This window comes from Abrus precatorius, unplaced genomic scaffold, assembly GCF_003935025.1.
Source record: "Abrus precatorius isolate BTA unplaced genomic scaffold, Abrus_2018 Scaffold9, whole genome shotgun sequence".
In the NCBI taxonomy this organism is placed as follows: Eukaryota; Viridiplantae; Streptophyta; class Magnoliopsida; order Fabales; family Fabaceae; genus Abrus; species Abrus precatorius.
In genome coordinates, this window is record NW_020874439.1 from 9742581 (window position 1) to 9757233 (window position 14653).

At 29.1% G+C, this 14653-nt stretch overlaps 1 protein-coding gene across 1 annotated transcript; it reads left to right on the forward strand.

The window, feature by feature from the left end:
- Nucleotides 1–11656: 11656 nt before the first annotated feature.
- Nucleotides 11657–14263, forward strand: LOC113849980 (cytochrome b5, seed isoform-like). The gene is made up of 3 exons (XM_027480265.1): nt 11657–11896; nt 13472–13538; nt 13772–14263. The coding sequence occupies exons 1-3, from the start codon at nt 11807–11809 to the stop codon at nt 14020–14022; spliced, it is 408 nt and encodes a 135-aa protein (XP_027336066.1). The 5' UTR covers nt 11657–11806; the 3' UTR covers nt 14023–14263.
- Nucleotides 14264–14653: the final 390 nt, after the last annotated feature.

Below are 14653 nucleotides of genomic sequence, written 5' to 3' on the forward strand. Positions count from 1 at the left end.
GAATGTTATGTGTCATACAAGGTTTTTATAGTTCTATTCTAAATAGTAGTTGTGAGTTTAATTTTGTGTGTATGGTAATTTATTTGATGTGTATTTTCTATAAGACTACATATTAGAATATGTGCAATAAAACGAGTATGATAATTAACATATTTTAATGTTTGAGTTGTGAAATTGTTGCATAAAAAGTTATTCTATTAAATTATACTAATTATTCAAGTTAACTGAAATAATTAATACTATGAGTGTATAATTAATTATTACACATGATTGTAATAAGATGAGAAAAATATTCTAGCCATTTACTGTCAAAGAAACTAAACTAAAAGTGAAGAAAACTCACATTTTATAGCTAAAATGACATTTTTGTAAATAAGGATGTAACCGGAAGGCAAGCTAGTCTAGTTAGTGTTTAGTTGAGGGACATTTTTGTCCATAATTAGTTAGTTGTCCTATCTTATTTCAGCCAAGCTTTCTTGTTCTCATTAGAAACAAAATCTACGTGAAGAGGGGGAGGAAAAGCCATTTTTGCACCAAAGTTCACTTGAAATCCAATTTGCTTCTCCTGTACGTGTGGCTAAAATTGTTGGACAAGAATTCAAACTTCTCAAAGCCTTAAAGAAGGCTTCCTTTGTGTAGGGTAAAACCTTAATTTGTTTAGCCCTAAAATTTAAGTTTTCTTGCAAGTTTGGTTGCCATATATGGCTCGAGGTGCTAGAATTTTTAAGTTGATTCTTTTTGTTAAATTTTCAGCTGAAAACTTTAATCTAAGTGGATAATTTGTGGGGAGTGAGGAATGGAATTTTGAGCTTAATTTATGTCTTGTATGAGTTAGAATTTGGTAGATTTTAGGGAGTGGTGGCTGTCCAAGGATTTTGAAATTTTTGAAATTAAAGTGTAGTTGCTGTCTCCAGCTTTGGCCCTCAAATTCGTGCAATTGCATGGTGATTTAGACCTTTTAAACGACTGATTTAGCTTTTTGTATCTCATGAAAGTTGTAGATTTTGATGTTAGCTTTACAATGGCTTTCGAACCACCTAAAAAGGAGTTGTCAATTATGAGATATGCCCATTTTAGTGAGCAAAGGTCAAGCTATCAGGACTAGGAAATTATGTTGCGATTTTTTATATTTTAAGCTAGAAAAAAGGTCTTTTTAGAATTTTATGTCTTCATAAAAATTGTAGTTCATTGTCTTAGCTTTCATATGACATAAAATGAGAATTGAAAGAATTAGTATAGCTCTTTGAGTGTTAATATCTTTAACAGTTGTCGCGGGAAAATACTTATTTTTTATGGTTCTTAAAGTATTAAAATTCAAAATAGGTTTTATTTTCCTCCGTTTACTAGAAAATATCTCCTAAATAGGAAAGGAATTTTAGGGATAACTAAGGTTTACAATTTTAATGAGATTTTTTAACGTTATAATTGTACATTTAGGTGACATAGGAGTAGAAAAAAAATTCACGGGAATAATTTTGGACAAACGCGACTTTTTGGTGATTTTGACCCCATTGAAGTAATAAGGTAAGGGAAGCTTATATAAATTTCAATTCTATTTCATATGTAAATGATTTACTTATATGGATATTATGTAATGAAAATATTGAGATTATTTAATATGTGAATAAATCCTAGGATAGAATTCAAAGATATGTTATAAGTGGAATTCTCTCTTTTATGAATGATATTATAGCTGTTTTAAAATTATATGTGCTGTGTGAGCTGAGAAAATGATAAATGTTGTGTACTCGTCAATTGGTTGTGAATTATAATTACTATACTGTCTATATTTATGAATATGGTTGTACCGTGTTGAAATGTTAAATTGAAATATCATATAGCTAAACCACAATTTTAGGTGATTAGATGTGTGATGGTAGAGATCATACTGTGTTGAGCTATATCTGGATCCAGGTACCGGGGTTGGGTCGCGCCCAAATCGGACACTATTTGTAAGTCCTTTTGGTTGAACTGCTGGAACCAATTGGAACTGAGATGCTGAAATTAGATAGGCTGTTTAGGCTATATATATATATTATTTGATATTGGTTTGGATTGAATAGAATTCTCTACTGTATTATGGTTTGAACTATGCTTTATTATATCATCATTAGGTGGTTTTATTTACATAAGTTCACCCTTGCATTGTTGTTTATGTGGTGTGGGTGTGTACTACGATGATTGTATGGGATACATAAGTAGATTTAACAGGTAATACGGACGCTCCTTAGTTCGGAGATCCAACTATGCTTGGAGAAATGAAGTCATTATTTTGGAAACTTTGTAGCTTTAATGTTTTGTAGTCTGGTTTTGGTTTAACCTAGACTATTTAGCTACAAATTCAGTCTAGTTGTAAAGTATTTTGTTTTGTAATCTATTTCTGAGTACCTCTTTTTTTTTTATGAAATTTTGTTGAGCTTCATATTGAGTAAACTATGATATAAATTGATGTACTGGATAAGCTTTTATATATGCTTGGTTTATTACTTTTGTTGGAGTTGTTGAGTTGTATGTCAATGATTCTATGATTGGTAATACTAAATGAACTATGTCCTTTTAGAAAATTTTATCTGTATCAATACAGGCTACAAAAAAAAATAATAATAAATTTTTTGTCTCATAGTTGAGGGGACATATTGTCAATTTTTATCTTATTTTATTTTATTTTACTTTAAAAGGCCGTGACATTATGCCACAAGGGTTAAAAAATGCTCCTAGTAAGTTCCAAGAAATTATAAATAATATTTTTTTATCCATATATAGAATTTTGTATTGTTTATTTACATGATGTGTTAATATTTTTAAAAAATATTTCTCAACATATACATTTGAATAAATTTATAGAAGTGACTAATGTTGTCAAACAAATAAAAATTTTAGTACAAACCCTTCCCTGTTTAAGAATTCCTGATTCAAAAGCCTTTTTAATAGTAGAAATAGATGCCTCAGATTTAGGATATGAGGGTGTGTTAAAGCAAAAAATACAAGAAAAAGAATAAATAGTTCAATACCATTACAAGAAAAAGAATAAATAGTTCAATACCATTCAGAAATATGGCATCCTACACAACAGAAATATTGTACTGTAAAAAAAAGAGATTTTATCAATTGTTTTATGTTTGCAAAAGTTTTAAGATGATTTATATAACAAAAAATTTCTAATCAGAACTGATTTTAAATCAGCCCCTTTAGTTTTACAAAAAGATGTCAAGAACCTAGTTTCAAAACATATTTTTGACAGGTGACAAGCTTTATTATCTAATTTCGATTTTGAAATAGAAACATATTAAAGGAAATAAAAATTATTTACCAGATTATCTTACAAGAGAATTTTTATAGGATAAATATGTCCAAAATGACTAGTTCCTATTATGGTACTCCAAAAAAGAAGGAGGACTCACAACCTCCCTCTCCTCCTACTCCTTCAAAACCAAAACTAGAATAAGGGAAAAAGGTGATGACAACCTTACAAGTTCTACAAACTTCAACTCAATCTATAAAACCAATTACTCCTTTAGAAATTGTACAATCAGCCAATAAATTTACAGTACTAGGATCTCCTAGTGTGACAAAGCATATACTCCAAGAGAAACAATAGGTTGAAAAAGAAGGAGGTATTCCAATAATGGCCATGGAACCAGAATGATTTTTATTGCCTAAGAATGAAATAGCAAAAAAGATCTTCCCTCAAAATTGTTATGTTATCCCCTCTTCGGCACAACAAAGGAGGGAATTTTATGAGCTTATTTTGGTATACACCCACTCCATTGAGCTAACTCATTAATGAGATGAGCAAACACAAGAAATAATATTTTCAAAATTTAAAATAAATAAGATTTTAACAATACAGGATTAGGGTTGTCCTCTTTTCCATTACAAGTTGTTTACAATAAATTATCAACCAGCACAATATAATTACTTTAATTATATCGATGCTTGGAGAAATATAATGTATTTATGACCAACAAGCCATTCTTAGTTTATTTGGTTCCGAAAAGGAATTTCTCTTAATTTCTAAGATGGTTTCATTATTGGTTCCATGATTTTAGACCAACTTTACAAATATTTCCTGAAACAGCTAAGACCTTGTAAAGCCCTGAATTTTGTAATATTAATTATTGTTAATTATATAAATCTAAATTCATATATATGTGTATATAAGTGTAAATGAATGTTGTAAATTTGCATTAAATGCATAATGATGGTGTTTTCCTGTGTAATGAGTATGAATATGTGTGTGTGTGTGTGTATATATATATATATATATATATATATATATATATCTGTGTGTGTATGTGTGGATGTATGATTGATTGGATTGGACTGGTTGGGCTGAAAATGGGCTAAGTGCCTAAGGGCAGTGTGTAACACTGGGCTGTCTTTGCTGCAGCGAGAGGGCATTGGGAGGAAGGACCAGAACTGTTGCCTTCTCGCTGTAGCGATAGAGCGACAGTTTGGGGTGCAGTCTCGCTGTAGCGAGATTTTGCAGAAACCAAAGTGCAGTTTCGTCTGAGATTTTCACTGCAGCGAGAGTGTCACGACCAGAAAATAATTTAAAGAGGGTTAGGGTTCGGGAAGAGTTATTTCTCCCTCTCCCTTCGATTCTTTCATTCCCAAACCCTTTTCCACTGATTACATTGCCTCCAAAGCCGTTCGGGAGCTTGATTGAAGGTTGGATTAAGTGGAGAACGCTTGGAGGTGAGTTTCAATGGTTAGGGTTTTGATTTTTCACCCCCTTTTCTCTATTTTCGTGGTTTCCATGGGTTCTCATGGAGTTTCTCCATGTGTTTAAGACGAAATATGTGAGGGGGAGCACTTCTTGGTGAAATTAGCGTGTGGGACGTCAATCCGAGATAAGGGGGAGACTTTACCCTATCTCAATATGTTGTAATTTTTATGTGTTTTGTTGATTAGTGCTATGTGGCTAAGATAAGGAGTAGAAATTGTGTGTTTGATGGAAATTGATGTATAATGTAATGTGTGCTAGAATAGTTAGGCCTCGTGGGGTGATTGTGTGTGATAGAATGCCATTGATTGATGAATTAATGATATTGTGAATGAATGAAGGCCATGTGCCGTATATTGTGGATAAAATGTGGGCTATGTGCCGTGTAATGTGAATTGAATATAGGCTGTGTGCCGTGTGCAAGCATGAATATTGCATGTGTGGATGGAATATGTGTGAATGGGCATGTTAGCGCCGTTGTAATGTGCTGTAAATGGTTCAGCGATACACTGAGGATGTGGGAGATGAGGACGATAAAAGTACCATGGGGGAAAAGGGAGTAGTGGTGACACCGACTGCGGAACAGGTGTACCACGGGCCACACACTCTCTTCCTGACTAGACCTCTGACCACTATCTTTGTTGAGCAACTCGTGACTGTTCATGTAGTATCCGTGAGAGGGGGGATAACCGGTGACTATTTATAGTGTAAATCTGTTATCACAGTGCCACAATAAGTGTGGCTAGTGTACATATGCACGGGTTTGTGTATTGTACTCATGGATGTGAAATGTTGCCGATGCCGCGAGTGCATCAGTGTTAAATTGACATGAATTATGTGATAATCTGTTTGTAATTGTATTTGTTTAATGTATTGAAAATGTGCTGGAGGTGAGACTCTATGTTGACTGTGTTTTTGGGTAGTGTAGAGTACTCACCCTTACATTCATTTTTCAGGTAATCAAGACGATCAGCATCAGACTCAGTGAAGGGGTGGATGAAACTGCTATAGGACTTAGGATATTATTTTGAAAACTGTTGTATTTAAATAAGTCTTGTAGCAATTGTTTGATGTAGCTTGTAACTCCTTTCTTTATTCGAAATGTTTGCTAAAACTTGGATTAAAAATGAAAATTTTATTATTTTAAAAATTTGCAAAATTTTGTATTTATTAAAATTAAATTAAGGTGTTACAGATCTCATTACAATATTTCATCAAAAACACTCATTTTACTTCAGAATGTCAGTTAATATCTTTTGTAGCAAGTTTTGGAGTAACTTGGATTACAATGTAGGAATATGACTTAGCTAAGCTAGAGGAAAAGTTAACAATACAAATGCTAGTCAGAACTGTCAAAATATAATGGTGGAATAACTTTAATATGGACTTATTCAATACACAAAAGATAGCCCATTGGTTGATCCAGCATGGACAAACTCCGAAGAAAAATATAGGAAGGTGAAAAAGCTAATCAAGAGTTCCTTGCTCAAAAAACCCAAATATTGACAAAATTATATGCAGTAGGAAATGAACAAGAATTTAATAACATTCTGGCTTTATTATCTCCCACCAATACTAATAATAATTCTGAAGATAAAGATAACAGTCCTAATTTTTTAGAAGACTGAAGATTTAGCTGACAATAATGAAGATGATTGCTAGATATTATGTAGATAACTCAACAATAGAATTAAAAGGATTAGACAATATGTCAAAACTAGGAATATCAATACTAATTTATAAATTTCTAGAAAACAATAGTGAAGATAACTATAGTCCAACATCATCCCAAATACTTAATACCATAACCAAAGTAGAAGCTTTCATAATAGATAAACTATGGATACAAGCTGAAATAGATGCAGAATATAATCAAGAATTAAAAGAATGGTTCTTTAATAAATTTTCAGAACAAGAAAGATTAAAAATCAAAACAAGATTCTATAATTATTTAGAAGAAATAGAAATAAATACTCATTTTTCCCATGGTTAGAACAATATTGTTTAAAAAATAATATAGAATATTTTTACACAAAACAAATAAATCCTCTACAAAAAATCTCTAAGACATGAAAAACTACATTAGGAAAAATATTAGAATCAGAATATCCTCCGATAGAACAAATTAAATTAAAAATAGAAAATGAAGAAGTAGAAGCAAGTCCATTTAAAAAGACAAATTCAAATGATAAGACTGTAGATAAAATAGATATCAATAAAATACATCAGCAATTAAATTATTTTAATACAGTATTAGAAGTCATGACCAAATATTTAACAAGAATAGAGCAAAAAGAAGAAGGGAGTAGTAGTTCAAAATCTAATAACAAAATTTTTAGTTATTTCAAAAAACTAATGTATAAAATTGTTAGATTATTTTAATATTCTTATTATTGTGGCCTATGTAACTTATAGCATGATTCTAATTAATGATTTAATGTGATGGTGATTAAATATAAAATATAGAATCATAGAGGGTATAATTGTAAATACAATTATAAGGAAACTCTCCTCACTCCCTTCAGATAAATAAAAGAGCGGTTACCAAATAAGGGTTACAACATTCTCTATTTTCTATCACTTTCACGGTCTCTAAGTGTGCTCACAGTAAAGACAAGAAAGGAACTTTCTCTCAACCATCCGAGAAGAGCTAAAAGAGGAAGGAAGAGTTGCGGAAGATATAAATGGATCAACGACATCAAAGAGAGAGTAACATCAAGGAACAATGGATTCAGATTAGTGCTCTCTAAACCCTTAATTGTTTGAGAACCATGTATTGTATTGTGAGAACAACGTAATTAAAGATCTGGAGGGAAATGGTAATTTTATAATAGGTATTTTACATAATGAAAATTACACAATGGATTAAGAAAATTCTAACAAAAATAACTACTTTTTCACCAAAAACCCTGAAAGAATTTGAACAAAAAAGAGGTCTAGAATTAGATATAGAAGAATTAAAACAAAAAAATATCAAATCTAAGTATAGAAAAACCTTCAATAAATGTTATAGAAATCAAATCAAATATAAACAAAATAAATTTTAGCAATAGTTATAAAAAAATTAAGCTCTATTATAATAGACCAACATTACCAGATGTTTTATTAGAATAAAGACCCAATTTTGTACAAAACTCTTACGCAGGAAGTGATATAGTAGAATGGAATCTAGATGCCTTAAGTGAACAAGCTATTACATATTTAACACAACAAATGATAATGACAGCAATTGCCTATAAATTGAAAAAACTATAAGATAGAGCTACGGCAGAAGCTTTAATACAAGGGTTTACAGGACAATTGAGAGGATGGTGAGATAATCATGTTAGTCCTATTGATAAAGAATTTATTTTATCTCATGTAAAACAAGAAGATCAAGAATCAGATGTAGTAATAACAATAACTTTTAGTATAATACAAAACTTTATAGGAGATCCTACATTATTAAAGAAAGAGCAAGAATACAATTACCAATCTTAAGATGTCCCACTATGTCAAATTATCAATGGTATAAAGATATATATATTTTTTTTCAAAAGTAATGATTAGAGAAGATGCAACAGCTCCTTATTGGAAAGAAAGGTTTATCACTGCTTTACCAACTCTATTTAGTAAAAAAGTATTAGAAAACTTAGAAGTTAGATCAGACGGAAGAATAAACTATGAAACATTAACCCTTGGACAAATACATAATATAATAGTAGATACAAGACTAAAAGTTTGTAATGATGCTAAATTACAAAATCAAATAAGAAAACAAAATTTAACAAATAAGAGAGAATTAAGAATCGTTTGTAAACAATACGAAATTGAGTCTATACAAGCTCCTAGTAGAAAATATAAAAGACAAATAAAGAAACAAAATAAAATTCAGAATAATAATAAGAAGAAAATATACATGACTCCCTCTAATAATCAAAATAAAGGTCAAGAAAACAAAAATAAAAACAAATTTTTAGGAAATTGTTGGAAATATGAGAAATATGGACATCATGTTGAAAATTATAAAGTAGAACAAAAAATTAATTCCTTAGAAAACTTAGAATTAAAACAAGTATTAACTACAGTACTAAATAGTCCTGAACTAGAGGAATCAGATAATGAAATTTCTAATGAAGAAAACACAATAAAAAAATAAAATTTATCAATTAGATAATATAACTGAAAAATTAGAAAGTGAATATGAAAATTATTGTCTAGGACTAAGAATATGTAATTGTTAGGATTGCTTAGTTTCCCAAATTAATACATTAACAAAAGATAAAATTGATAATCTGATAAAATTAATAGAAAAACTAGAAGATGGTCCTTTAAGAAATAATTTTATCAAAAAATTAAATGAATTAATTACAAAAGAAGAACAAAAGCCTATAGAAATTAAATCAATAAGAATGAAATATGTATTTGAAAAATTCAAACAACCTATAATTACAATAAAAGATTTACAAGAAGAAATAAAGTATTAAAAATAGAAATACATGAATTAAAACAAAATCAAACAATATTAGAATTTAAAATACTTGAATTACAAGAAAAATCTTTATTAAAAGAACAAAATAATAAAATATCCAAAGAACAACAAACAAAAGATACATAAATCTTTAAAATGGAATTATTAACATTTATGACAGTAAGTAGATGGTATTGTGAAATAAGTTTAATAATAGAAAAAGAAACATTCAATATGATATCTTTAATAGATTTAGGAGCATATTATATACAAGAAGAAATTATACCAACAAAATATTATACAAAAACAATAAAAAAATTAGCCTCGGTTAATGGTTCAAAAAATGAATATACAATACAAGTTACCATATGCAAAAATTTGTAAAGATAATATATATTTTACTATATCTTTTGTATTGGTAAAAAATATGACAAATCAAATAATATTAAGAACACCATTTTAACATTATTATATCCATGTAATTTTTGTAATGAAAGAATTATTAGTCATGCAATAAAAGAAAAATAATAGAATTTAAATTTTTAAATGCACCAAAAATTAAAGAATTAAATAAGTTACAAGAAATTTCTATATCTCAATATTAACTGTTTATTGTTTTGCATAATGGAATATAAAGAATTTGGCAATGTAAAAAATTCTTGTTTTACCCCTTGAAAAAGATAAAAGTTTTAGACCACCCAGAAATACAAAAAATCAATTTATCTTACTCAATAATTTATGGAAAGCATACAATAGTTTACAAAAACTAAATTGCGTAAATGCTTTAGCCTATATATAGAGAATAATTTTTTAAAAAATATTTCTAACAAAAGTTTAAATTATTTAAATAAAATAATAAATATTTTTTATATTAAATAATTTATAATTTTTATTTTTAAATTTAAAATATTTTTCTATTAATTTTCATATTTCATCTCTATTATATATATATATATATATATATATATATATATATGTATATAATATTTTTTTTTCTTCTTCTTACCGTTCTAAGTTTTAGTTTTTTTTTTATTTCCACCTTCTTCGGCTGTAATTTAAGCATAATTATTCTTCAAATACGCCAATTGTATTAAGTGTATTACAAAAAATTTAATTTACCGTTAAAAATGACTTTTTGTCACTATTTCTCAATATGCTAACTTCGACATTTTAAACAAAATAAGTTTTTAAAATTAAATTATACAATTTCAAAATTATTTTTTGAAATAGACTTTCCCACCTTCAAGAATTAATTTTGAAATATTAATATTTTTAAAAAATAAGTTTCTAAAATTAGATTCTTAAAATAAAATTTTAAAATTAAAATAAATTATAAATTTATATTTTGACACTTCTGGAATTTAATTTTTAGAATTATTAACTATTTTTAGAAATAAATTTCCACAATCAAATATTTATGTTTCTATAAATAAGTTTTCAAAATTAAGATTTTACAATTTCAGAAATTAATTTATGGAATTATTAATTTTTTAAAAAATATTTTTCTAAAATTAAAATTTTATATTTTTGGAAATAAGTTTCCAAAATTAATAGTTTACATTTTTAAAAATCAAGAGCATGTTTAATTTTGACAGTTTATAGCATGAAATTAGTTTCTAGAATTACTTTTTCATTCTGGAAATTAATTTTTCGAATTATTAACGAATTTTGAAATAAATTTTTGAACTAAATTTGAAAATAATAAAAAAATGAAAAAGAACTTATTTTTGTATCATGAAAGATATTTAAAAAATCATTATTTTTTAATAGGATGCAAAAAAAAAAGAAGACAAAAAAAAACTCCCAAGCTGGTGCAAAACAATAATTTTCATTCGTTTAACACAGTGTTACCCGTTATGAAAAGGAGTGCCAAGAACAATAAAAAAAATTATTAAAACTGACGCAAACTAAATGTAAATGAATTTTTTATTGATATTTATATTTATTAAATCTGACCCAAAATAAATTTTAAAAATATTATTAAAAGCAAGTATGGAAAACGGAAAACACATCATTAATAGCCAAACTTCGACAATAATAAATTTATTATTATTATTATTTTTTTTTGTAAAAAAAATAAATTTGCACCACTACTTTATCTCTTTGACAGTTTGACTAGGAAAAACTTCGACAATAATAAATTTTATTATTAAATAAAATTACGATAAATTTATTAAATAAGCAACAAGAATTATTAAAAAAGAATAAGATTATTATTATTATTATTATTTAATAAAATTCACACAAATTTATTATTTTAATTTTGATATAATGTCAACACAAATATTTTTATACTCTAAATTAATTAAAAATTACCTTAAATATAATTATTCAAATGATTTTATAAAAATTAATAATTTTTAATTATATGGTATAATAATATAATTAAATTATAAATTTATTTATAATAAAAAAATGATAATTGGACTTAAAAGTGGCTAGGGGGTTGGTATGACAAAACCTTTCCACCCTTACCAACCCCATCACCATCGTCGATCGCCCAACCAACCAAACAACCAAATTTCGCAATTCATTTCTCACCAACCACCAATTTGTTCTTATTCAAACCCTCTTCAAAATTTGCATTTGGCGTCACACAATTAACAAGTGTTGCATTTTTCAGCACAACAATGGCTGGGGAACGCAGCAAGGTTTTCACTTTGGCCGAAGTCTCTCAGCACAACAATGCCAAAGACTGTTGGCTTGTCATTCATGGCAAGGTATTGCCTTTTTGCTTTGTGGGGTTTCCATTTTTCTTTCATTGTTTTGAGGTTCTTGTGTTTTTGAGTTGAGTGGAACCAGTTATATTTCAACCATTGGAGGTTCTTTTGAACTGGTTGAGATTCACGTGGTTTTTTCATTTTCTTTTTGTTAGAGCTACACTTCCTTAGAGGAGTAGGATTAGTTAGATCTATTTAAGGGCTGTGATTTTTTTATTTTATTTTATCTCCAGGCATGTAAAGTTTTTTTTTTTTTTGAAAATTACAGAAAAATTGCTAGTGCTTTTATTTTGTGTTTTGCAGCTAGCATTGTTTGTTTGAAGCATATAATATAAAGTGCTTCTTCCAAAGCATATTTTTTATTGCTGAAAGAATACTGAGTTGAAGTTGACCCGGTTACTGACTGATGGTTTTAGTTGTCTGAAGGCTATAATATTTTATTTTATGTTTTTTGAAGTGCAGTTTTTGAATTGTTAATCTGAATATTGTAGCCATATTTCACATTAGATTAAGTTTTTGAAATAGATTTATTGCTTTCTTTCTGATTAAATTAATTGATACCTACCTTCGTGTTCTGGATTGTGATTGAATGGTGGAATGTTGAGGATTTTTGGTTACCCTATGAAATAAAATTGAATTTGGGTGGAATATTTGACATATGGAGTGATGACTAATTAATGGTTAGGTATGGATGTTGACCCTGCTTTCATACTATACCTGAGTAATTCATTGTCTTGAAGGTTTTAAATTGCGGTTGTGGTTATGTCATAATCCCTTGAAAGTGCAAAAAGTTGCAGATAAGTGCAGCTCATGCGGTCGCAATGTGGTTGCATACCATAGATTATAAAATCCTTAATGTTTGGACCTGCAATTGTGGTTGTGGACTGCAATTTAAACCACTAGAGTAGTTTTGAAAAATAGGAGGAAGTAAGTATGTTTGTTTGCAATTTTTAAAATTTTTTTCTCTTTTTAGAAACTAAATTAAAAACTAAAATTACATGTATTTTTAGTTTTTAAAAAGAGAAAACTCTTTTAAAAATTGCAAACAAACATGCTTAATTTGTGCTTCTTTTCCTTCATGGTTAACTTGTAAACTCTGGAAATAAGAAAAATCTTCCAGATCTCTTGCATTGATTTTCTTTGTAATTCACATCTTTCAAGTTGCACATCCTGTTTGTTATACAGGAATAAAAAATGCTTTGGAATTGTGACTAGGATGTACTCACTCTTGAGTGACATTGTCTTTCTGCATGTCTCATTTATCAATTTTTTATGTCTTTCTCCATTGAAACACGCAGTCATGAGATGCAGAATGGTTGGAATTCATTTCTCATTCTCATAGATCATGATCAGGTGGTGAGTGTATGCTAGAGAGAATTGAGTCTTGTGCCAGTGGGGTTTAAGAAAATACCATTGTGCCATTTTATAGACTTTTTGAGCTTTTGAGGTAAATTAGAGATTAGTCAACTATTGTAGAAATTGGGAGTGCTGGGTTTTTGATATGCTAGTGGATTTGGAACCATGTCATGCTGGTGGCCTCTGTTTCTTTACCTCATCATATCTTTTTTCGTGCAGGTTTATAATGTGACAAAGTTCTTGGAGGACCACCCTGGTGGGGATGAGGTCCTGTTGTCTTCCACAGGTATCTAACCTTGTCTCTGAATGCACAGAGTGCATGTTTGATTGAGCTTCTTTTCAAGGAAATAATTGCTTATTTTTTGAATGGTCTTTCACAAAACTGCCAAAAACAAGCGATTATTTCCTGTAAATAAGCTAAACCAAACATGCACCTAATCTTTCATCATGCCTCATGATCTCAACAAAATGAGACTTTTGTAAATGTCTCAATTTGGTCCAAATGACTCGTGTTTGCAGGGAAAGATGCAAGCAATGATTTTGACGACATTGGTCACAGCACCAGTGCGGTAGCCATGATGGACGAGTTCTACGTTGGAGACATCGACACATCAACCATCCCCTCCAAGGTTAAGTACACTCCTCCAAAACAACCTCACTATAATCAGGACAAGACACCAGAGTTCATCATCAAGATTCTCCAATTTCTAGTTCCCTTGTTTATCTTGGGTTTGGCAGTTGGTATTCGCTTCTACACCAAATCAACATGATCATTTAAACTGCAAGAGCACATGAATATAGGCATTTGCAATAATTTGTTGGTGTTGAAAGACCCCATCTTGTTTTATTCTTCTGTGCTACAATTATGAGGGGTTGCTAGGATATGCCATATGACATTGTGCTTGTTTTTCAGTGTAATTTGTTGTTATCAGATTGCCTTTCTCTCAATGATTTGCTGAAGGAGCAGTTTTCTGCAGTTTAAACTTCGGAAATTTTTGGTGGTTCTCAATAAACTAATAACCTATCTTTTGAAAACATCTTGTTATTAAGTTTCATTTTCCAGCGTGAACTTGTGATCCTAATGGTTGTAAGAAACTTGTGATTTTTTTTTTTTCATTTATTTTCTTCCTCACTCATTTTAGTAAACTTCTGAATTACATTGGCATGCTCAATGAAGGATTTGATCCTCTTTGAATCTTAACACTCTCTTAAGAATCACAAAAGAAAACAAAGTAAAGGAACAAAAAATAAGCATACTATGCCAATAAAAGCCAGGATACATGTGTGTTTCCGGGATAAAGGGGATAAAGGAGAAGACATTCTTTGCAATAATGTATTTTATTTGGTTCCTTCTCAGCATGCTCTAGTCTCTTGAAGTTTGTTCTTTCTAGTGGATAATAT